The sequence below is a fragment of the Thermobia domestica genome, chromosome 4, assembly GCF_964235325.1.
Source record: "Thermobia domestica chromosome 4, izTheDome1.hap1.1, whole genome shotgun sequence".
Lineage (NCBI taxonomy): Eukaryota > Metazoa > Arthropoda > Insecta > Zygentoma > Lepismatidae > Thermobia > Thermobia domestica.
The window spans coordinates 9,045,686-9,072,338 of NC_137457.1; the positions used below are offsets into that span (position 1 = coordinate 9,045,686).

Here is a 26,653-nt window from a genome sequence, read left to right on the forward strand (position 1 = left end):
ATATTACAAGTACACTACCTTTAAAATATGGTTAATTTTAGGTTTCATTTATGTAGGTCGTTGTACCAGTAAAACGATGAGATAGCCTCAACTTGAATAAACTTTCGTGATATTTTCCTCATTGACGAAGGTCTATATAACTTCTTTTTGAGTTAAAGAAAGAAATCTCGCGTAAATCATTGTGACACTCATAAGGAACGTCTTCTCATACGAGCATTAGTAGTTTGTAAAGTCTAACAAGCAACGATTTTAACTAGCTAAAAGTTTAAGTAAAGCATGAAGTGACGCGGTAGGTAAGTGGTTAGCATATTGAACTTCTATTCGGCGGACCCGGGTTATAATCCCGCCAGGTTGAAACTTTTTCAAATGTTTCAATTTCAATTTCAGTAAATACTCAGTGTGACAAGCAAGATCTTCTCTCCTCCAGAAGGTAAAAGATTTTGCAATGAGGAGAATTGGAGTTCTTTCCATGGAAGCAATCATTTACAAACTTATTTCCAGCAGTTGTTCTAAATTTGATATTTTCAGCTACCTTCAAGCATTTCCTGATTCATGCGTAGTCAGTATTTTTGATTTCTCGAAACATACAGTATATAAAGAAATAATACATTAGATACACAGCAATATTGAGATTAATATATGGTGTTCTTTGAAAAGCACGATCTGAATCATGTTAGAACTGTTTCGTTAGTCACCTACTTTACAATTTTACCTGCAAAATATCTGGATCAGGGCTACCAACTGCTGTCACTGCGAAGAAAAGTTACGTGTAATTTGGGTTGCATCTTTCTAGGTGTTCTTACAACTGCAAATGACCTGGACCCCAAGTAATGGAATTTGAGCACTTAGTGGGGGAGATACTTTTGTGGTTCAGTGTACATACAGTACAACTGGAATAAAGGACCCGTGTAGTTACCACGGAAATATAAAGACAACCATTTGACGTGTGTGCTACGCAATAAAGAGAAACGTGATGTAAACGAGCATTCCATGGATCACGTAGAGCAGATGTAGAGAGGATGTGCGCACGTAGAAAGTGCGCAGAAAGCGTAGGCCTTGAAAGTGCGAGACGGATCCAAACGAGAACGGTAGGAGAGAATACGAGCGAATACTGATGTTCCCTTTTGAGCATTCGATCATAAAGGTCAGGAAGTGTCAACGCATATAGAGTGGTGGTACTTTGGAGTCGGATACGAAAGCGTGCTTCAAATATATAGAAAATACGATAAAGTGTGTCCAATATATCGCAGGTAATTCCACGCGGAACGAACAGATTAAAATTGGAACGAAGATGAAAGGAAGATGTTACGGGGATCCTAGCATTCTGGATTATTCTTACGAAACGTGTAATAGAGAATATCTCCACACATATGACCTAGATGCTAAATGATCAATGTCTTTTTACAAGTAAATAACCATTATTTGGTAATTTATGTTGTCTGCAGATCTAATCTCATCCAACAGCACGTGTTAAACCCAGTTCGCCTGTAAATTTGAGACTGTTACGAGTACATCATTAGTCTATCATATCTTTGAAATGTCGGAAGATATAATGTTACAATTCGAAGAATTAATTTTACGAATAATGTCTAATGTTCCTTATTTGAATATTTACTTGAATAAGGAATAAGTTTTCGGCAATTATTTGGATACTGTATAAGTATTAGAAAACAATTTGTGATAACGGATAATTATTAGGAAACAATGTTGCATTAATTATTCCAACATTAAAACGAGCATTCGAGGTTGAAAATAACAGCAAAAAATGAAACAATAATACGAACAATTTAGCATCTTTAGCTCTTTAGCTTGGTAAATATTTATTTATTCATTTACTTATTTATCTACTTAACAATCAGCAGATACATCTGAGAGGCCATTTTATACTAGATATTTTGTTAATGTACTGTTCTGTTGATTTACAGAGTCATTCAAGATTGACCAGAATTTTCGTACGTAAATGAACGATGAATAGCCGGATCATAATGACACTTGCGGGTGACTTTATGTATTCCTTCTCGAGTAATTAGCGTCCGTCATGACGTATTTGGCTCATATGCAGCGGTTGCAGCAAACATGGCGGCAAACAGTGTGTCTGTGGCTGTGGAGCTGCGGTGTGAAATCAAATTTCTTGTGAAGGAGAAAGCTAAACCAGCTGAGATTTTCAGAAGATTGCAAGCACAGTATGGTGAACAATCCGTGTCACGGACAAGAGTGTACAAATGGTGTGAACAGTTCCGCGAAGAACGAGAGCTGGTGGCAAATGAAGTATATGGACACATTCCCCCGACTGCAGGCACACTAGTGAATATCGCACGCGTTGAGCAAATGATTCTTGAGAACCTACGAGTAAAAGTGCGGGATATTGCTGCCGAGGTGAATATCAGTGTCGAAAATGGTGAGACAATCATTCACGACGACTTACGCTTCCGCAAAATCTGTGCAAAATGTGTTCCCCGCCAACTGACAATTGATCAGAACTTGACACGCATGACGGTCTGCAAACAGCTTCTGAATCGGTTTCGAGCCGAAGGAGATGAATTGTTGCAATCCATCATCACGTGTGATTAAACATGCACAATTCAACCCCAGAAAGCAAAAGAACTAGCACTGAGTGGCGGCGTAAAGGATTCCCGCCGCCTAAGAAAAGCAAAACGCAGTCGTCCGCTGGAAATATTATAGCAATTGTCTTCTGGGACTTGAAGGGTGTTATCCATGTGGATTTTCTGGACAAAGGGAGCACAGTTAATGCCCAGTATTACTCTACATTCTTAAGTGGCGCTCTTCAAAAGTTTATTTGCAAGAAAATACCTAATGTGTTGTTTGGATATATCATTCTTCTCCATGACAATGCCCGCCCTCCCACGGCCAATGTCACAACAACTCTGGCCGAAATGCAGTGGGAAATTCTGCCCCATTGTCCCTATAGTCCAGATTTAAACCCCAGTGATTATCATTTGTTTGCACCCCTTAAAGACCATCTGGGAGGGAAGAAATTCACGACAGATGAAGCACTGCGATGTTCTCTAGTGTCTACGACAACAACCAAGTTTTTTCTACGCCAAAGGAATAAGGGAGCTGCCACAACGTTTGCAACGTTGGCTCGAAGCGCGTGGAGAATACTTTGAAAAGCTGGCATAGTTTGGTGCTTCTTGTACTATTTGTTTCCTCTTAAGACAAAAAGTCCCGGTCAACCTTGAACGACCCTTGTAGAAGTAAGTGAGAACGAATAATGCGTGTTTGTTATGAGATGCAGGATGAGCAAAGGCCAATAGTCTACAAATGCCATAAGATTAAGCTTGGGTAAACTTAAAATTTAGAAGTATATGCATGTTGAGGTTAAGGATAGTGATGGGAAAATTCCCGGGAAAAAGTTTTTCGGGGACTATTCCCCGGATGATTCCCAAAAGTGGAAATATTTCTGGAATTTATGTACAAACATAAAGATAATTGAATCCTATTACTATGTTATTATTTCAAAATTAAATTCATTTCTTTTGTCACAATATATTTATTACAGTTGTCTCCAGACGATTGTTTAAATGTATATTCTGAACGGCATTATGTCATTTTATTAATAGGCCAGTCATTGAAGGGTCGAATAAATAAAAAAAAAATGTTGGAAAGCTGGAACAAATTTTATTTTCTTTATGTAAGTTTCCGTAAAGATTCTATGGTGGAAGCAGCAGACAGAAGAAATGACGACTGGGGCAAAGAAGTTAGTTCTAGGATTGGCAACGTACATGATTTAGTTGTTGCTGAAAGCCAGATACCATTCCTCATGCATGAAAAAGTTCTACAAGATTTCTTCTGGAATGAAACGTGGTCGTCCGAAAGATAATGTTTCAGATGCCATGGCTTATGCTTTTAACTACCTTGAAGCTAACGAGGAAGAGTGCCAATTTTCATTCAATGAAATTTTTCAAGATTATAATGATGCACTGCCAACTTGAAAAAGCATTAATAACTAAGCTGAAAGAAAATTACTCAGAAGATATTATTGTATCAACAAACAATAAATGTACGGTGGAGAAGAGACGAAACTTGATAAAAAGCTGGCTCAGTATATAATGTACACAGTCCTAACGAAGAGAGAAGTTTAAGAAAATGCTTACTACCATACTTTTGATAAAGATGCACCGGAAGTTCTACTTGCCACGAGGATAAAAGATACTTTGGAGTAACTGCTCCAATTATGACGTGAAAAATTTTATACTTTTTCTTTCCCATTTTGTGCTATTCTCTGTCTTGTTTTTCAAGGTAGTACTATCTAGAAGACATTTTAAGGTCCCATGAATGAATGAACTAACGCCATTCAAAGATTATCTTTTGATGGCTATTCATCACTTTCGTAAACCTGGGATCTGGCATCTTCAGCAATTATTTTCCCGTGTGTCATTATGATTCTCAAATTTTCTTAGTCCATATTCTTACTCTTTTGACGATCATACCACGCGTACGTGAGAATTTTATGCCCTGTATCACGGAAGCAAACTATGAACTTTATGTTTTTGTTGGTTTGTATAATATATAGAGTAATTTTCTTTCAGTTTAGTCCTTTTGTATTTTTCAGTTGGCAGCGCATCATTATAATCTTGAAAAAATTTACTAAATGAAAATTGTCAGTCTTCCCTGTTAGCTTCAAGGTAGTTGAAAGCGAAAGCCATGCCTGAAGCAACGTTATCCTTCGGACGACCACGTTGCATTCCAGAAGAAATCTTGTAGAACTTTTTCATGCCTGAGGAATGGTATCTGGCATCAACAACAACTAAATAATGTACATAGCAAATCCTAATACTAACATCTTTGGCCCAGTCGTCATTTCTTCTTTCGGCTTCTTCCATTATAGCATTTCTAACTTGAATGATGTGTCTTTAACTTGAATGGTTTCGATCCGATGTACACTCTCACGCTCACTCACAAGTGTTTTACTCTGTTTCTTTAAAAAATCATCTGACGTACATTGTCTACAAAACATGCAGGCTTCCTGAAAATTAAATCTTAGTACTTCTGACCTAAGGGTTATCGGCGTAAATGATGAAGTACGTTGTAATAGCAACGCTTTGATACTTCTTATTTTTGTGAAAACCTTTCTATATTTTTCACAAAGTGTAACACTTTTCAGTCTCTTAAGTTGATATTCGTTTCCATCTTTCACTTTAATTCTGCACTCTACTAATGTTTTCAGTCAATTTTCTTTTACTATACATGTAACACCATCACCAAGTTTCTCACAAATAAAACATTTTTCAGCTGACATCTTGAACATAGATGATCTAATAGACCTGATTACTAATACTTAGTCACACCTGCAATGATTGAAAAATATATTAAATTATAATTTTAAAAAAAATCACTAGAACAAAATAGTATCAGAAAATTTTCGTTAAGTCTCTGCTAGAGAGGGACGCTGAAATATAATGCGCAATTTGATACTACTACAACATCTAAACGGTGCATCTTAGAGAAAAAATGAAGATAACATTTCTTGTAGAGAATTTAAGGTAATTATTTTTTATAATAGCATGTTTTGCTCTAAAATGCTTTATATACGAAATGTTTACAAAAAAACTTATTTTTCGCGCCATTTTTCCAAGATAGCTGCCAAATCCGGGGTAGTAGAGTGGTGCAAAATTAGTATGTTGTTACGGACACTTATATAAGGAAAAGAAAATTTGTTCCAGCTTTTCATCATTTTTTCCCTTATTCGACCCTAAATCATCCCTTACTGACTGGCCTATAATATTTTATTATATTTAGAGACTACGCAAAAATGTATATTTTCTTACAATATGTTTTATGCCAGTAAATATTTGGTATAGGAAGTCCACATATTTTACACTGGTAAACAATTTATATGTAAGTGGATTTTCGAAAGTTGACACTTTTATTGATATAAAAATTAAGGGATTTATGCTAGAGTCGTTTCGATGCATGATTATCGTTATACTAAAGGACTAAATAATGCAGGAAACATACGTTAGTCGAACTTATTAGTATGGCACTAATCATTTGCCAGTACAGCTCGGCATAAGTCCCTAAATTCGGCATAAGAGCCTCATCACACTATATATGTCGGTCGTCGTAGGCTGATCAGACTGGTAAAACAGGATAGGCAGCGAACTGCGTCGGAACTAACATGAGAGTTTTATGCTGGTCTAGGTACAACTGTGTCTGAACTAGTGCTATAAAATTTCCGGAAATTTTGAACATGTTGGTAAAAATTGAAAAAAATAAAAATGTTAGGTTAATTTTACTAGTAATATTTTTTTTTCAAACGCTTGAAAAATTTAAGCGTGAAAAATATTAAAAAATAGCACTCGAAAATAAAACTATTCCAGTTATCATATATATATATATATATATATATATATATATATATATATATATATTAAAATACTAGATTTACGCGTATACGAAAAGGGAAAGAAAGAAGAAAAAGAAAAAAGAAAGCTTGTAACAAAAGATGGGTGGGAAACCCTGTACTGTGCAACTGAGATGCATAGAGTGAGTCGTGAGTGGAAACCCTCACCCCTGATGGAGTATATTCATGAAGCTATCAGCTTATGTCTAATTACATAGGAATATATAATCCATTTCTTACTTTTGAACCTACAAGGTTCAACCAAAATGAAAAAACTTTTATATCGGACTTCCGAAGAAAAATAAGATAAAATAAATAAATACATGATCGTGTTTATTATACATAGAATTCCCAGTCACGACCCCCTTTTCAGTTTTATTAAAATTAGAAGGAGAAGTAAGGAAGAGAAGAGAAAGATGAGATGGGAAGAAGAAAAGAAAGAAAGAAAGAAAGGGAAGGTGAGGAGATGAGGAAAGATGAAACTGTTACTGGATATTTTTTGAGAAATATGGTAAAGGAAAGTGAATAATTATTAAATTGGGATGAATTACAATAGCTATTGGGTGAGTATTTGGTATTAATGTGATCAAAGGTAAACACATGTTAACCCATTCCTCCCAGACCTAGATGCATGTAACCCCAACTACCGAATTATCCCAATCTAGTTCAGAGATAGTTGAGATAGTTTAATTTAACAGTTTATTGAATATTTCCAAAATTCTTGACGAGTATCAAGTACTTGAAGTATAAACGATGAAGTGGACGGCATGCTAGAATAGACCACAGAGAAGAACAAAAGAATCAAAGTAATACATATATTTGTCGAAGATTTTCACTTTCAAAGTTCTCCCATGACGATTATTCGTTCAGGCTACTCCTGTCCTTTTTGCTTCCTTTATAGAGCCAACTTAAACTGAGTTAGTATTGACTTTCAACGACTTTAATTGCCAACTACCATTAGTTATAGTAAGTCACACATATATGTCAAAATAATTGGTGCACTTAATACTAAACCTACATTTCACTCACCCACACATTCATACAGGACAATGTATACTTCAGGTTGCATTTAGTTGAATTAAACTAACCTAACTACATTTCTATAGACATTTATTATATTCCAAGAAAACTTAGTCTGACATAACAGGAAAAGTTTGATACATGAATTTAAAAAAATATGTTTCATAACCATGCACAGAAATCTGTTACTTTCAACAATATGGAATAACACATTTCTCTTTGTAGATACATTTAAAAGTTGGATTACGTCAAAAAAATCGACAAAACGAAAGAAGGAGAGAGAGAAAAAAAAACAAAGGTTAACATTAAACATATTTAACATTCAGTACAAAACGAGTACCGTACATATCAATGCGAAAGAAGAAAGAAAAAAACGGTTAATCATTAAAAAACTTTGGTAACATTTTTATTGAGTCTCTGTCTCAAGAGAAGAAATTTCGAGAATTTCATGAGTCCTTTTCTCACGTCGATAATAACTCCTTTATCAACTCTCTTTATACACTATGATTGGCGTCCATGAGAGTATTTAATCGTTTGTCTTAACTACAGACAAAAAAATAGTTTCTTCATATTATATATATTTTTCATTTCGTCACTTGACGCACTTGGTATAAAATTTCAAAATTTATTAAGATTAAAAAAATATCGAATCCAGTCCCAGACATTGGCCACCGCAGCCGACGACCCATTCATGTGCGAATGTTAACACCACGAAATCGACAACTACGACTGAAATGAACACGTGACCATCGTCATTGGACTTTGTCACAGTGGAAGAGCGTTGCATTGTCTACCGAATCCCGATACGTTCTTCATCATGACGGTGGGAGGGTGTGAATCCGTCCTGTTCTAAGGCAACACCGCCTTGACACCTGTACTGCGGGACGGAGACAAGCTGGCTGCGGCTTAATTATGCTGTGGAGAACATTCACGTGAGAATCCATGTATCTAGTGGAGCTCGAGCAAGGCACCATGACGGCCGAGGCGTATCGCACTCTGCTTGCAGACTACGTACATCCCTTCATGACGACCATGTTTCCCAACGGTAGTGGCATTTTACAACAATATAATGCATTATGTCACAAGGCAGGGTTCTGATGGAGCGGTTCGAGGAACACAAAGGCGAGTTCCAAATGATATGCTGCCCCCACTCGCCGAATCTGGACCCAATCGAACAAATCTAGGATGTGATTGAACGTGACGTTAGACGCAACGTCCCCCTTCACCGGAAGTTACGGGAATTAGGTGACATATGTATGCATATGTGGTGCCAACTCTCTCCAGCGACCTAGCAAAGATCATTGCGTGCATGCCAAGACGTGTCGCCGTTGTTATCCGAGCCAAAGGTGGATATACTGACAATTAGGTAGGTAGTAATAATGGTCTGGCTGATGTGTGCGTATATCTTAACTCGTGTATTTTGTCTCGACTTGAATTTCGAGACATCACGATTGGAATTCGATCAGAGTCGAGACAGATATTGTCAAGTCGAGATACGAGTCGAGACCGAAACATATTTTCGAATCGAGACACGAGTCGAGACAACATTTTCTAGAGACAAGTGGAGACTGTCTTAAATCTCGACTCGACTCGTGCTCATTCCTATTAGTCTGTAAAAAAATCGTAAAGTTACCAGTGCATGGTATGGCATACATGCAAAATATTGAGTTCAGGCACACTGTGAGTTACAGTATTTCTTTCAGACATGTATTTTGGGGGGCACTGCCTCCCGGAGCTCTGAGAATGCTCTCCGGACGAGACCAAAAATAATACGTCTATAATATAATAATAAATAAAATAGTACCAGAAGTGCCCCCCGGAATTCTACGTGTGCCCCCGGAACATTTTTTCTGAAAGAACGACTAGTGCGTTATCCTCCTGTGTTCTTACTGTGTAATTTTAAATCTCAAATTTAAAACTATGGCTATTTTTTATAAATATGCAAGGTGTTAGAAAAATTCGCCAACATACTTGGTATATGAATACATACGTTCAAAGAAGCAAACAAATCCTAATGAAGCTCGGAAACAGCGGTACTAATGAATTATCCTGAGAAGTAACTCTAATTTCGATATGTAAATATTACATTTTAAAAGTGTATGTATTTACAATTACAGATTTCTTTATTCAATATCTGATTCTTCCTCAGAGACCGAAATTCGAATCAGCAGACATACCGACATTTATTACTAGCGGTGGATCAGGGTGTATTTATGGTACTTCATCTCTATCTCTACAGTATTTCTACATTACTTTACAAACTGGTTCCTTTTCATCATTTTAAAATTAGTACTTTGCTATTTTGTAGTGCAAATTTACATGGAAATTAAAAAAAATCGTATTATTAATTAGTTATATAAAGTACAGTGAACGAATTTGAAATTTTTTAAACTTCAAATAATTTAAAATCTAGAAGTAAATGATAATTAATTAAAATAAAATAATTAGTCATATGGTCCTTATAATGTAAATAAAGTAAAGAAGTGGAAATAAATTCCTTCCCGAGAATTACTATGCCAGAGTAAAAACCTGAATATTTCCATTTTTTAAAAATTTTCCTTCCCACCGGAAATATTTCCACTGCCCATCAGTGGCAAAAAATGACCTAGGGGTTTTCTTAAACTTCGGTTTGGGTCGAACGTACAACATTGCGTTAGAATTAGTAATAGCTTCTTCCAAAAATTCTTATATCATGATAATTGTGTAACGAAATATTAATGAAAAATTAAATGATGTTGTTTTAGGTAAAGGTGGAGGAGGCGTATGGCTAGGAGGAAAAGGAGGCGGCGGAGGAGGAGGCGTATGGTTAGGAGGAAAAGGAGGCGGCGGAGGAGAAGGCGTATGGTTAGGAGGAAAAGGAGGCGGAGGAGGAGGCGGCGGAGGTGGAGGAGGAAAAGGAGGCGGCGGAGGAGGAGGCGTATGGTTAGGAGGAAAAGGAGGCGGCGGAGGAGAAGGCGTATGGCTAGGAGGAGGTATGAGTGTACAATATGGTAGGAATCAAAATAATCATAGAATGTACAATAATGGAAATGAAAACTCGCTCATTATCCTTTAAGTACAATGTAGTTTATTATGAAAGACTAGATATTAAAAAATATAGTTTTTAGACACAAGTAGAATAGCATTACAATTAGCAATAAGCTTCGTCTATATATACATGGTCGGATCCAGGATTTTCTGAGGGGGTGCAGAAATAACTACCAGTACATTTGAATTGATTTGGAATTTTTAAAATTCTTTTAGACATCTGTAGTGTGAATGAGAAAATGCCCTGAAAATGCTAAGTGTCTGTTCTCGGTGAATGGTTTTCTTTCAACTTTTACAAAATTGACTTAAACTATCGATTTTGCAAAACTTCCGTTTGTTTTAATCCCAATAATTTTCGGAAAGTGTTGCTATTTTAACTGCTAGCTTTACACTTTAAGTAGTGTATATTTACAACAAAGGGAGGGAGTGCACGTGCACCTTCCCATCTCCCTAAATCCGGCCTTATATATATAGGGCTATATGACAACGACAACGTTAGGGAGGTGATTCCTAATACCAAAATAAGACAAAATGTATAGACCAACCTGGATGCGCAAATGCTTCCTATCGGAGTTATAGGCTGCCGAAAACATGATGAACTTTAAAGGTAGATAGCTCGAAAACTATGAGACCTACGGTAGTCGGGTCAAGACTTCGCTTAGGAACTAGTATGTACCCTATCCAAATACCCACGTTTCAGAAGTCTGCGGTACTTCCCTCTCAATTTTTATACAGGTAGCTGATGAATACTTCAAATTACATGCCCGTAGTCAAACTTCCTCTATGAAAATTGTTGCATGAATATCTTAGGATTCTGATACGGATTTTTGGATAGAATATATGAATCAGTTCCTAAGCGAAGTCTTGACCCGACTACGGTAGGTTCCATAGTTTTAGAGGTATGGACCTTTAAGGTTCATTTTTTTATGTTTTCGTCAGCCTGAAACTCCGTAAGAAAGCATTTGTTCGCCCAGGGTGGTCTATAGTTTTTTTCTTATCTTGGTGTCAAGAATCACCTTCCAAACGTTGTCGGTGTTGTTTTGAAACACCCAGTATATAGACAAATAGATATATATGTATGTAAATATAATATTACTCGTAGTTGCATTACATCAGGTTATTGCAGAAACTAGCACTCTGGGAGAAATAATGAATTCAGAAAATACGCATTCGAGACCATAAAATGGAAAAAAATCTACAGTTATACAATAAATGTCATAGATAGAAATGAAGAAAAACACATAATTAATTAAAAATTTCTAATTTTATATGTAATCTTTAAGTGATAATTTAATTTATCAATTTTAATGACTGACAAGTGCACAATATTAAAGAAGTAAATAATGTTATTACTGTACATAATTAAATCAAAATTATGTATAGTAATATCATATGATCAAAATTATGTATAGTAGAATGTAACATTTACAATACATCTACTTATTTCGTCAAGTTATATAAACTCTATTACAACTGTGGTCATAAGTATTACTCAGTTACTAAGAATTATCTCATCAAAAGCCTCACATCATCTTCAACGTAATGTGTTTAAATAATCTTTGCATTGTAGAAAATAGAGTTTATGAATCCCTTCAACTATCGCATACACTTTGACTCTTACATAACATGAGAGCTAACTCGTACTTGGACAAACTTCTCTTTGCTCTTTGATAATTTGTAAGTCATCGTGTTGACATTCAGAAGTTTTAAATAACATGCGTATGAAGACCTCGGTGTAAGTAGAAACAGCTCTGATTGATATTTGGTACACAATTGAAAGGAAAAAATGTGAGAAAAATCAATATTTGTACTTTAGCCTCCAAACGTCTTGTAAAGACAGGTGTTATTATAGGGGTAAAACCTTTCTTTACAAAACATTTGGAGGGTAAAATACAAGTATAGTACAATTTTTAATATCTTTCTTTCAATCTTGAACCAAAGGTACAAGTGGATCTGTCCCCTTCTTGCACTGAGGTCTGCATATATTTTCAATATAAATAAGTCAGGGTGACTATAGGTGTAAATCGTGATAATACTCATTCAATTCTGACACAAAGTGCAGTGCTTAGACAGATGAGAGAAAGGAATTTTGTAATCGAGAGATCTAGGAAGTTGTGCGGAAACTTATAGAATTGTAATATCGAAGATATTTATTATAATGGATGATATATTCTATTATAGATTATGAAAAGTCTAAGGTTTTGGTAAAAATAATGTACATCAATTTTCTACTTCTAATGAAAAAATAGTGTGCTACCAAACAAAATTTAGAGTAGTTCACAATTATCACAAAAGGAAAGTAAAAACATATGAAAAAAAGAATTTGGGGAAGACAATACTCAGTTCCACATGTTTTGCAAATATCTGAATCCCTAAGCGTAATATATTTCTATGAAAAATATATCAGATGAAGTATGAACTCTTGTGGTTAGTGAGCGTTATATTTTTTTATTGCTTTGAAACAATTAATATCTATATTGATAAAGGTAGATTGAACAATAAACGACGGATAGTGATTAAAACATTTAAGCACTGTAACAATAGAAACAAAGCAACTCCTTGCCTCACTTTAGAAAGCAAGGAAAGAAATATTAAGTCGGATATCATTATTTTAAAATGTTACATTGTCTTACTTCAACAGAAGTAAAACTTGTTTTATTCATTTCTCTGCCAAACATATATATATATATATATATATATCGATATTGATCGATTGATATTGAACTTTTTCAACCATGTAATTATTTTTTCATCTTGTTATAAAGAGTTCTCAGCTTGGATTATCCTTAGATTGTATAGTAAGCAATATATTTTTCATATATTATAGTTTAGTTTGTTGTTATTGCAGGAAGACACAGAAGGAAAGGTAAGATATTTTCATAAATTGTAATTTGTTATTTTCAAAATGTACTGTAAGATCATATCGTTTACAACTTGATTTTCATCTGAAAGTAATATTGATCAAGTAAGAGAATGTTGATTAGAATTCCTGCCTGTATATCAAAACTCGATAATTCGGAATTTAAATAGATTTCATACTCCATTACAGACTCTGACGTTATGACGTAAGGGTCGACACACTGATCTCTTTCTGTTGAGCGATGTGAGTTCAGCGCATCTACCAGCTTTCTAGTACAGTATGCTAAGATATTTCTCAATCTAAGCAACTCTATATGTCTATCATAAAGAGTAAGGCAACGATATGTTTTCCCTCCTTCCAAAAATCGAAGGAAAACAGATAAAGATCGAATAATCTCTCGCGTTCGGTGCGAGCGGTCCCGCGTTCGATTCCCTGTGGGGCATTCCGTCTAAAAAAGTGTAAAACGCTCTTTCAGACCAGCCACCCTGAATGAGGTTTTCCTGGATTAGGCCAATGCCGGAATGGTACCTAACTTACAGATCCCAGGCCGCTTCCTTCCTTCCCTTTCCATGGATAGTGTGCTCGCTCAGGGACGTCATCACTCAAACGAGAAGGACCAAATGGCCATAGACGCCGAAGGCCCAGAAATCTAAAGTCCTGAAGATCCAATGGTACGTGTGTTAACTATTTGGCTAAAAGGAAGCAGTATGAAAATTATGTAATTTTTACTTGAATTAAATTTTCAACATACTTTACATAAGGAAGTATATTTTACATCGTGAATAAAATCACTGTAGGACACTTACTCTCGCAGATATGCGTTTCGGACACACATATATATATAACGTAACTGATACTTCGATGCATTCCTTGCAAGGCCATATTCGACAAGTAGTTTGGAACACTATGCTGTTGTCGCAAATCAATAGTTTCTGAATAATTTTCACAGGTGCGATTTCTTTGAAATTCGCCGGCTAATGAGAGGTGCGTTAGAAAGCTTTACTCTGACCCACTTCCTCATATTGTAGAGAGCTGAAATTTTACTTGTGTAATTCTCCGTACCTATGTAGGTTATGTAGTAATGTAGAGCTCGTAACTCTGTACCGTTGCTGTATTATGGGTCCGGAATGCGAAGTAAGGTTTAGTAGACCAAAATCCTTTACTTCACTTCAGAAAGTAGCGTGGCAACATCGCAGAAGTACTTTCCCCTACGAAATGACTGCATGATTGGGAAAAGGTGGAATGAAGATGGTGTGCGGTCAAGAAAAAACACAAACTATGACGAATTTCGAACCCATAGTGGTGCGTCTATCTGGCCAACATTCGAGCAGTGAACGGATGCGTTGTTCTCTAGGAGGCAGAGAAATTTTGCCAGTATGCCACACTCTGAGATTTCATAGAATCCCTGGTAATTGTGGTACCCTTTGCCTGGAAAACAAGTAATAATACTCCATGCTGATCCTAAAAATACGTGATCATTAATCGTACATACATTTAGAAGATGACGTTGAATGAAACACAGCATAGTGATTATAACGATTTTAGATAATCCTTTGTGTATATTAAATAACGTTTACGATGATATAACTATGTTTTATGCGAAGGAAAAATAAATTACTTAATAGATGTTTTAAAAATGGAGAAGTATGTGTCCATACTTATCACATTAAAAGCCAATGGACAGACTTCCTTCTTAAAACTACATTGTAAAAAATGAGGTGTTGAAACAACAGAAAATGACTAGCACTTTAGCGTGTTACTTGTGTGTTAATTCAGCACCAAGCACATCGCTTTCCGAGCATATGAGAAATAACTCGTTACTACCTGAGAGAATTTGCATTGGTATTTATCGTTTAATATGAGCAAAGCTTTGCGAAATATATTTGGCACTTATGCCAAGTAACGAACAGTGTTCTATGTTTCTTTTGTAGTAGGTCACAATAATATTGTTGTACACCTGTGAATAGTGTGACAACAGTTACATAGGCAACAGTTCTGCCATCTTCTGTTCATACGTGCTAAGACACAAGAATAACAGATAAAGAAAATAAATGGAAGCACTGCTATCTGTGTAACTGTTGTCACAGGTTTCTTCACAGGCTGACACCAATATTATTGTGACCGATTACAGAAAACTTAAAATTTTATTAGTTATCTGTTAAAAATGCGAAATATATTTCGCAAAGCTTTCCTCATACCAAACAAAAAGCAATGCAAGTGCTCACAGTCAGTAAGGAGGTATTTCTCATATGCTCTGAAGGTGATGTGCTTGGTGTTGATTATATTTCAAATATTGTTACATCACGGTAGCCACCATCTATATACGACCCGGCCACCCTATTCCTCACAGTTTTTTTCAGTATATATCGGACAACTTTCGCACCTACATTATCATGGCTGATATTAACTACCACAGTCGCACAGATCACCAAAAGCTTACTTTCCGCAACTATCTTCAGACCCGCACGACTGGTTTCTTTCACCATATCCCTAAACCGACAAGGCCGGCATCCAACACAACTCCTGATATTGTTGTAACTTCACCCAACCTTCTTTGCAAGCTTACCTTGACTGTACTTGATCCTCTGGGGAGTGATCATGTCCCTATCAAACTCACTATTCAACAACAGGGACCTATTCAACCACCTGCAACTGCTCCTCTCCGTTCAGTAGCTCGTTTTGACCGTGCAAATTGGCCTAAGTACAAGGAATGCCTCTGTAATAGCCTCACATCTGTATCAACCCCTACTACAGAGGCTGAACTTTACGATACCTTACATCACCGAAAGTATACATCAGGCATCCGCTGAAATCATACCCCAGACTACAGTAACTTCCTACAGACCTAAGCTACCGCCCCAGTATTTACCATTAATACGCCATTCCCGCCAGCTCTATCGAGATTTTACTCACACAGGTAATCTGGAATCGCTTCGGCAACATCGCCAATACCAAAGAGCAGTCCATAACTATATTGTTGCCTACAAGACCAGAAACTGGATCAAAACCTGTAATACTCTCTCCCAACTAAGTACTGGAAACGCTTTCACCAGCTCACTGGTCAATCCTCTCGTACTTTTTATCCACTCATCCTTAACGATACGCCCTTACACAATGACGAGGAAAAAGCCAATGCTTTTGCTGACCAGCTGCAAGGAGTCTTCACGCTTCTTGGACCTGCCTTTACAGCTCGCCCTCATCCTACAGCTCGGCTGAATCTCAACACACCATCGCTTCAACCTCATACCGAACATCCTCTGCTAGGCGATTCACCTTTAACAGCTCCTATCACTGTCAGAGACATTACTTCCATTATAGCTCGTAAGCGTAACACTGCTCCAGGGTTAGATTCTATTACCTACCGTCATATCAAAGAAGGACCGTATATTCTCCATTATCTTCTGTCAGTCATTTTCACGTTCATTTTCCGTACTGGTTTTATCCCTACCGATTGGAAAACATCAAAAACTTTAATGTTCCTCAAACCGAAAAAAAACAGCTCCCTCTGTGTCTTCCTACCGCCCAATACAACTCACCCTTGTTTTCAGCAAGATACTCGAACGAATTCTTGTCTCACGCTTGCACATCCATCTCACCCCTCACAACCTTATTCCTCTTCATCAGGCTGGATTCCGTCCAAACTTCAGTATTAACGACCAATTTCTCCGCCTGACCACGTACATTACAGCTCAGTTTAACCAATCTAAGCCTTCCTGTCTTGTCCTTTTTGATTTAGAAAAGGCGTTCGATAAAGTATGGCACGTAGGTCTTGTATACAAACTATTTTCTTTCCGCCTTCCAATATGTTACATTCGGTTCATCTACCATTTTCTCTCCGGTCGCCTGACCTATGTTTCCATCAATACTGCTCTTTCACACCCTGTGTTTATCCATTCTGGTGTTCCTCAAGGATCGGCTCTGTCCCCGCTTCTTTATCTACTGTATGTTGCTGACTTTCCTGCTCTTCCTACGAACGTCAGTCTATTTCAATATGCGGATGATACGGCTTTTCTGGCAACGGCAAATACTATTCAACACATCAATCGCATCCTTCAACCTGCCATCGATGCTTTCATTCAATGGTGCGAAACCTGGCGCCTCAAACTTAACGCCAATAAAACACAAGCCATTATCTTCTTACCACCAGGTAAACGCAGTCGGGTTCATCGCAATCCATCCAATCTCAGTATTGAGATTGGAGGAACACCACTTTCTGTTAGTCCCACAGTCACATATCTAGGCATTATCTTCGACTCCCATCTGAAATGGTCTGCTCATCTCAAAATCTTGCTCTTAAAGCGAACAACCGTCTAAACTTACTGCGACGCCTAACTGGGACTACCTGGGGCCTGAAACCTAAGATACTTCTAAACACCTGCAAGGCTTTTTTACGCCCTGTTTTGACTTATGGCTTTATAGCCTGGCTTTATAGTCAGCTCCAGAGTCATATTACCGCAGGCTGCAAATTCTTGAGCGCCATGCACTACGCCTTGCCTTTCGAATTAAATTACCAAGCCCTACACGTGACTTATATGAGAGAACACCTTTTTGCACAACTCCTTTATCACCTAGAAGACCTCCGACTCCGGTACGTTACGAAGCGATTCCAGACTCACCATTCATTGTTCTTTGATGCCATGCACCACGAAGCCACCCTTCGCAAACCTTCAACTATTCTCCGTCATTCTCCACTCTCCCTGCTGTTTACTCTGTACTAATACGTTCTCCCACCAAATAGACCCGACTTTCAATTTCTTGAAGACTTCCTCATTGCAATCCTTCCACCATATATCATTCCATCTTATGTTGCACAGTGATTTCACCGCACTAACAGGGCTCCACTCGTCTCAATTACGTCCAGAGTAGCCCCTGGACAGAAGATAACATTCATTCGTCTCTCTAACACTCTGCGTTGTGTTGTGATGTCAAGTGCACGTCATTGTTCCATTTCTCCACACTGTTCTGCTCTCACGCTCTCCTGTTGAATTGTTCATACTTATTCATGTTTTCCTGTCCTTATGATTATGGTTAACGGCCATAATGTCCTTTCAATTGAATGAACTTGGATTTAATAAAGTTAATAAAATCCAAGTGCCTCACGACAATGTCGACAATAATGCCTCACGACAATTAACCTACACCTGCAGTTCCTATAAACTCCGCTTCCCAAATAAAGAGCGTAACCCTTTGGGTGGGTGCTAGCTATGGCTAGCAAAAAAAAAAAAATAATTAAAAAAAATATGCTTGGTGTTGAATCGACACACAAGTAACACGCTAAAGTGGTAGTTATTTTGTGTTGCTTCAACACTTCATTTTTTGCTGTGTACTAGTTTCCAGACTTTTGAGATTGTTATCAAAATACAAATTATTCTCTACTTTCATGAGACTCTAAAAGACTGAAGGTCATTTACTGGATGCAATAATAACTTTCTCATTAAAAAGCAACCTGGCATCAGAAGAGTAAAGCTGTATGTGACTATGGATTAAGTTAGAATTAAGAGTAGGAAAGAACCTCGTATTAGGAAACGCATCCAAGGTTCGAACAAAAATCAGAAGTATCTTACGTTTCTGCCTTTAAAAATCGCAACATACAGTAACAAACTTTCATGCTTCAGCTGTAACACCGTACATTCAGTAGTTTTCGTATTAGTAGTTGCGATTTTATAATCTTTATTTATTCTTAATAGAATTTATACGGACAGCATTTTACCTAATTCTCTTGTACGCTCGAGCTCCTTCGTGGCTAAGTGGTTAGCGTACGCGCCTCTGGCGTGGGAGACCCGGGTTCGATTCCCGGCGGGTGCTCATGTGGTTCGGATTCCACGTTAATCAGTAGGTCCACGTCTTATATAGCCTCGCTGCTGAACGGGACGTTAAACTTAAAATCAACTCAAAGTCAACTCTCTTGTACGCTCACTATTGGTAATGGAAGTCAGTGTATTATGATGCATTCAGTCACATGGGAATGATTGGATCAAACAGACAACGTAAGTTTTGTTTTCTTTATCTTAGCAATAGTGCGATTTGGACTACTTCATTTAGGAACTTAAATAGCCTGACATACTAAAAATAATACAAAATTTTTACAAATTTTTTTGCTTGTTTTTCATCAGTGAAAAGAGATAATGAAAATGCAAATTACCATAATCATAGATAATGCTACTCTACAACAATAAATACGAGGCTGAAAAATTTTTCAGTGTTGCTATCCATGGAAACTACAGTTTTGTCCGAATAAAATTTCCCACAAAATCTAAGTTAAGACAGTGACTAGAGAAACAAACTCAACTGAATTTATTATGTATCGTGTCTTGGAATCCTGTGAACTAGTTTTGAGATAATTTAGTTTGTCATAAAATAGTAGTAACATATTATTATTAAAATTAAATAATAATGTTATTTAAAAATTAGTTCACAGGATGCCAAAACAACATGATAAGTAATCAAATTTTGTTTTGATGATTGCCTTTTGATCCCTTCCCTTCCCTATCACACCACATTCCTTTTTAGTTCCATGAAAATAAGGACTGGACTTCCAATTGAACGATATTGGGATATCGTTATTAATCTCAGGGACCCCGAAATTATGGATGGACCTAATACAAGTTATTTTATTTTATTTTTGTACGACTTGCTTTTTCACATCGTTACCCATGGCAAAAATTGTCAATGTAGTATCAAAAAGCCCTAGGAAGGTCTAATATTAATAATAATATTAAATGAATTGTGTTAGTAGTTATTCCGTAATGAGGTAACGTATGAACATTAGCTTTTATATATAATATGCGTTACTACATGATGCGACCAGTTCATTAAGGTACGAAATGTTAATGTAAAAGGAGGAAAGTTAACTAGAAAGAATAGTTAGTTTAACGCTGAAAATAAATCACAGAAAATCAAGCAAGTAGTACATACATTGCATGGAACAAGTGTGTAGAAATACAAGAAACAATGGGTATAGAGAAATGCACAGTTGTAAAATGATACGACCACAGCACTTAAGAGTCTTCATCCCGGCGAAATTAAAATACCGCTAATTTTACAGTAATTATGTGATATCTTCAAATAGATAAAAGATAATCGAAATGTGGAACAAGAGCGCCCTAGACAATATTATTTTACATGAGAAACCGTTATCACGACACATTGATCTGCTTTCAATTTCGAGCATTTTGAAAAATCGGCATTTATTTTCGCGTTTCTAAACTGCTGAAAACGGAAAGCCATTGGGTGACTTGTGATAACGGTACCTCGCGCAAAATAATATTGTCTAGGGCGCTCTTGTTCCATATTTCAATTATCTTTTATCTATTTGAAAATACCACATAATTATTGTAAAATTAGCGGTGTTTTAATTTCGCAGGGTTGAAGACTCTTAATACCCTATGTGTGAACCATTGTTCACTACTACTTCAAACACGCTGTCGAATATGGTATTCACTATATTCTCTAGCGTGGTTTCGTGGTTCAACTGATGCATCCCGTGCGACAAAAATAGCATCTTTCAAAGAAATGATACTATCGTGTAGTCGACCTCCAGCATACAGTTCCCTTCATTACATATCCCAAACACTTTCCATTGGATTTAGACCCAGGGAGATTGCTGGACAATCCATAACTCGCACGTTTTTGTAGTCAAACCATTCTTTTGTGAAATTGGCCGCATTAATATGAGCATTAACCTGTTGAAAGACGCACAAATGTCAACCAATAACACTAGCAATGGGAAGCAGATTATCTTCGAGCATTTTGTTAATCAATGGCCTTCATGCTGCAAGAAAGAAAAGCTAGATTTTTTTTCACCTAAGCACCAAACCCACCCCAAACCATTATAGACTTGCCACCTTGTTGCCGTTTGGAAAATACCTGTTATTCTTTCCTCAAATCGTGCCAATAATATGCCCACTCATCTGGTCCATCTAAACTAAATTTTTTTTCATCACTGCTTCCGCTTCCATTCTTTTTTCCAGTGCACATGCTCTTTCGCCCATCGTAATCTTTTGAGCTTGTGATCGGCGATGAGTCAAGATTTTACTTCCTTTTTTCTTGTATTGCAACACATTGCACTGCTGCACAGCGCGACACAAGGCTGATTAGTGGGAGTTTATGGTATGATCACCTGACAGGTTGCCTAGATTTGTATTACCACCACTAAGCTTGCTCCTCTACAGGGTGTAACATAAATGCATGGCCAAAAGTGACGAGGTGATTGCGGACATTCAAATAAGTAAAAATATTCCTATAAATATAGGTACGATGCTGCTTCGTTCCTGAGATACAGGGTGTTCAAATGACGAGTCCCTGGAATGACTAACCATTTCGAGACAAGGTGGCAGAAGTGTCACTAACGCTAGGGGCACTTGCTATCATCTCTCTTGTGTCAACTCTACTTAAGATACTGGGATGATTTTTTTCTGTGGCAAATATGGCTGGAACTTAGTTCATCTTCATGTTGCCTTTTTATCTGAGTATCGAATTTTCCTCTCAAATTTGAGCACAAATTTTTAAAAAATGAGATTTTTCGAGTTTCGAATTTTCCTTTTAGTTTCTTCAGTATAACTTTCTTCGTTTTAGCGAGATCTATTTATGACTTGTCAGGTATATACCTCAAATAAATGCCTAACTTTTTAGACCAATTCTATCAACTCACAATTAGTGTTGCGAACTAGGGAAATTAAAATTTTCCTACTTTTCGGTCAAAAAATTCGAAATGTATGCTTATAAATCCGTACCTGTACATACGAACGGAAGTCAACTTACACCAGTTAAACATCAGCTCTTAATAAACAAAAGTAAATACAGTTTCTTGCAATTGGGTAATAAGGGGATGTACACAAAATTCGAATTTAGGTTCTAAACCTTGATTCTTTGTTACTTTTCTCTTTACCATAATCTATTTTTGTAAATTACAAGCTTTGTTTCCTAAATATCGACATGATACTTGTAGAATATATTATTGGTGTGTTAAAGTTAATTTTAAGATAGTTTATCTGTCTGGTAGCAGTGTTTCTAGCCAGAGAAAATTTTAATTCCCTTTTATAGTGGAACATTGGGAAAATATGCAATTTTTCAATTTATAATTTCCCTCTTGTTGGCTACATTAGTACAAACGTACCAGTACCTAAAAGCCTTGTCTTATTACCATAGAAAAATTCATTTGGATAATTAATGAAAGCACAGTTGAGGTTTACAGTAGACCTTGTTCTACCAGTGGAAAGATAATTGTGATTTTTTAGGTAGATTTTTTAATGACTTGCTTAGTTTATTAGATATCGCCATGATACTTCTAGGATATATTAATGGAGTACCAACGTTTAAGATAGTTTGTATCTGTCTCGTACCAATGTTTCCAGCTACAAGAAATTTTAATTCCCGAAAACTCGAGTTTCAGAAAACTGTTTCATTGCGGGCGGGAGAGACAGTAAAGGACAAAAAGTAATAGGGAAAACCGAAAATGTCATTGATCTTGTAGCAGTAGATGCAAAATATAATCGTAACTGTTACAATAGCTTGTTTATTGCCGAGAAAATCAGCAAAGTTGGGAGACCTGTGGGTGAAAGTGGACTGCAAGCCTTCAATATACTTATTGAACATATTGATAATAATGATGGATGTCTGGTTACTTTGACAAGCGTTTGAAGAAAAAAGCTCATTCAGAAGTATGGAGAGAGATTGGTTATAACAGAGGGTTGGGTTTCATATGGTAAAGAAGTAATATTCACATTTAGAAACTATGCCGATAAGTTGTTGCACGAGTCATGGTAGCGATACACAAATTAAAATATTAATAAATTGGAAGAACTTCTTCGAATCGTGCAGAAAGCAGTAGAAATTATTAGAGAAGACCGAATTCAACCTACAATACTGAATACTATACACCTTTGGATAAACAAACAATAAGTGGTGATGAACCGGTTCCTAAATCCGTGAAATTTTTGGATGAACGAACAATAAGTGGTGATGAACTTCTTCCAAAACCCCTAAAACTTTTGGATAAACAAACAATAAGTGGTGATGAACTGGTTCCTAAACCCCTGAAACTTTTGGATGAACGAACAATAAGTGGTGATGAACTGGTTCCTAAATCCCTGAAACTTTTGGATGAACGAACAATAAGTGGTGATGAACTGGTTCCTAAATCCCTGAAACTTTTGGATGAACGAACAATAAGTGATGATGAACTGGTTCCTAAATCCGTGAAACTTTTGGATGAACGAACAATAAGTGGTGATGAACTGGTTCCTAAATCCGTGAAACTTTTGGATGAACGAACAATAGGTGGTGATGAACTGGTTCCTAAATCCCTGAAAGTTTTGGATGAACGAACAATAAGTGGTGATGAACTGGTTCCTAAATCCCTGAAACTTTTGGATGAACGAACAATATGTGGTGATGAACTGGTTCTTAAATCCCTGAAACTTTTGGATGAACGAACAATAAGTGGTGATGAACTGGTTCTTAAATCCGTGAAACTTTTGGATGAACGAACAATAAGTGGTGATGAACTGGTTCCTAAATCCCTGAAACTTTTGGATGAACGAACAATAAGTGGTGATGTACTGGTTCCTAAATCCGTGAAACTTTTGGATGAACGAACAATAAGTGGTGATGAACTGGTTCCTAAATCCGTGAAACTTTTGGATGAACAATAAGTGGTGATGAACTGGTTCCTAAATCCCTGAAAGTTTTGGATGAACGAACAATAAGTGGTGATGAACTGGTTCCTAAATCCCTGAAACTTTTGGATGAACGAACAATATGTGGTGATGAACTTTTTCTTAAATCCCTGAAACTTTTGGATGAACGAACAATAAGTGGTGATGAACTGGTTCTTAAATCCGTGAAACTTTTGGATGAACGAACAATAAGTGGTGATGAACTGGTTCCTAAATCCCTGAAAGTTTTGGATGAACGAACAATAAGTGGTGATGTACTGGTTCCTAAATCCGTGAAACTTTTGGATGAACGAACAATAAGTGGTGATGAACTGGTTCCTAAATTCCTGAAACTTTTGGATAAACGAACAATAAGTGATGATGAACTGGTTCCTAAATTCCTGAAACTTTTGGATGAACGAACAATAAGTGGTGATGAACTGGTTCCTAAATACCTGAAACTTTTGGATGAACGAACAATAAGTGATGATGAACTGATTCCTAAATCCAGGAAACTTTTGGATGAACTAACAATAAGTGGTGATGAACTGGTTCCTAAATCCAGGAAACTTTCGATTCGTAAAATTACAAAGAAGAGGAACAATGATTACGGTAGAGCGACTAACTGTAAGCGTTCGGTGATAGTTCAGCTTATCATTTCAGGTTGTCTGTCAGCTTATTTCTCCCTTGAAATTAACGGCAGGTGTACACTGCTTGCGTCACTACGCAACTAGATAACTAACAGATATTTTAACTAGTCTTGGAATAGGTGTACCATACCAAGATATAAGACGATACGAATATTCAAGAATAAATGCAGAGAGCCAGCAAAAAATAAGTTAATTTATTCAGTTCGCATTCGACACTGCATATTTTAATACAAGGAAACTTGACTGTCACAATACGTTGCACAGCATGGAAGGAATAAAAATATGCACACCTAGAGAAGTAATTGAAACAACTGAAATTTCCAGAGTTACTGAAGTTCCCAAATCTAATCATGTTGTTAATCTTTGTAAAGAAACAATCAAGGTCTACAAAAGGTCAACTAAGTTAATGTGGGAATCAAGAGTTTAATATTGAAGGATGCATTTTGAGGAACATGTTATAAAGCTAGAATTTCTTGACAATATATGGTTAAGCACTCATTTCTTAATTGTTTCCAACCGCTCTATGGAGTGGTTTTATGCACATCTTGATAGCAAATTGTTTGCAATTCACTGAATAAAACGTGTATCATTGAAAAAACTTTCTCCATTCTGGCTGTCTAAGAACATTAACTTTTTGCAAAAGGAAGTAGATGCTGATGAAATGACCCTGTCGACAGCTTTTGATATGTGCTTGTGCTACACAACAGTCAGTTGCTATTGTTGGTAGAGACACTGATTTTTTGGCAATTATGATAGAACGCCCAAAACCTGAAAATCACCTGTACTTCATAAAACCAAAATGTACCACATCAGTACTTTTCAAGAAGGGCAAAGATTTTGCTCTTAAACTGATCCAAATACATAAAGAATTAGCTCATTCTCTAATTCTTTTTAATGGTAAAAATCAAGACACTGGATTTATAATGCCTACAGGAGAACATCCTTGGTGAGACTGCATTGCGGTAAGGAAGGTGAGGATTTTATATATATCAAACTTTTGGGTGACTGTCGTTACTATCCACCTATGACCTTTCGAACTTACCTCCAAAGTATGCAACTGCCAAACAAGATTCACTAAGAACATACCTTAGTCGATATTTGGTTTGGAAATAAGCTTAAACCCACAGAATCGGTTTGGGAAGTGGAATATGAAAAATTCGTTCCAGTATTACTAACTATTCCAGCGGTACCTGATGAGCTAGGAAATTAAAATTTTCTCTGGCTAGAAACACTGTTACCAGACAGACGGAAACTATTTTAATATAAACTTTGGCACACCACTAATATATTGTACAAGCACCATGTCGATATTTAAGAAATTTAGCTTGTAATTTACAAAAATAGATTATGGTAAAGAGAAAAGTAACAAAAATCAAAGTTTAGAACCTAAATTCGAATTTTTCGTACACCCCCTAATTACCCAATTGCACAAACCTGTATTTACTTTTGTTTAGTAACAACTGATGTTTGACTAGTGTAAGTTGATTTCCGTTCATATGTTTAGGTACGGATTTATAAACATACATTTCGAACTTTTTGACAGGAAATAGGAAAATTTTAATTTCTCTAGTTCGCAACACTGATTGTGAGTTGGCCGAATTGATCTAAAAAAATAGGTATTTATATGAAGTATATACCTGACAAGTCCTCAGTAGGTCTCTCTAAAACAAAGAAAGTTATAGTGAAAAAACTAAAAGGAAAATTCGAAACTCGAAAGATCTGAATTTTTTAAAATTTGGGCTCACATTTGAGAGGGAAATTCGATATCCAGATAAAATGGAATAGCATCAGGATGAACCATTACCATATTTGGCATAGAAAAAATCATCCCCGTATCTTTATTAATATTGACATAGGAGAGGATTAAGCATGTGTCACTAGCATTAGTGACACGGGCCACCTTGTCTCCAAATGGTTAGTCGAAAAATTCAATAAACCTTAGCCTCCCTTAACGTGAGATCTTCAATTATAGCTAGAACGTAGACTTTAAATTTAAGGAAAGAAAACGAAAGTGAAGCAAGGTTTAGAAGATGAGAATCCATGTATATTTGTTCAAGTTATAGGAACAAATGTGAAA

General features: G+C 36.5%; 1 protein-coding gene across 16 annotated transcripts in view; it reads left to right on the forward strand.

Annotated features, from left to right (window-relative positions):
- Window positions 1-26,653, forward strand: part of LOC145683702 (uncharacterized) — a 414,104-nt gene that overhangs the window by 296,130 nt on the left and 91,321 nt on the right. For all 16 annotated transcript variants that reach the window (XM_081755116.1, XM_081755122.1, XM_081755125.1 and 13 more), the window contains 2 exons: window positions 10,129-10,356; window positions 13,260-13,277. In XM_081755116.1, coding sequence (XP_081611242.1) covers window positions 10,129-10,356; window positions 13,260-13,277 — 246 coding nt within the window. The remainder of the gene's footprint in view (window positions 1-10,128; window positions 10,357-13,259; window positions 13,278-26,653) is intronic.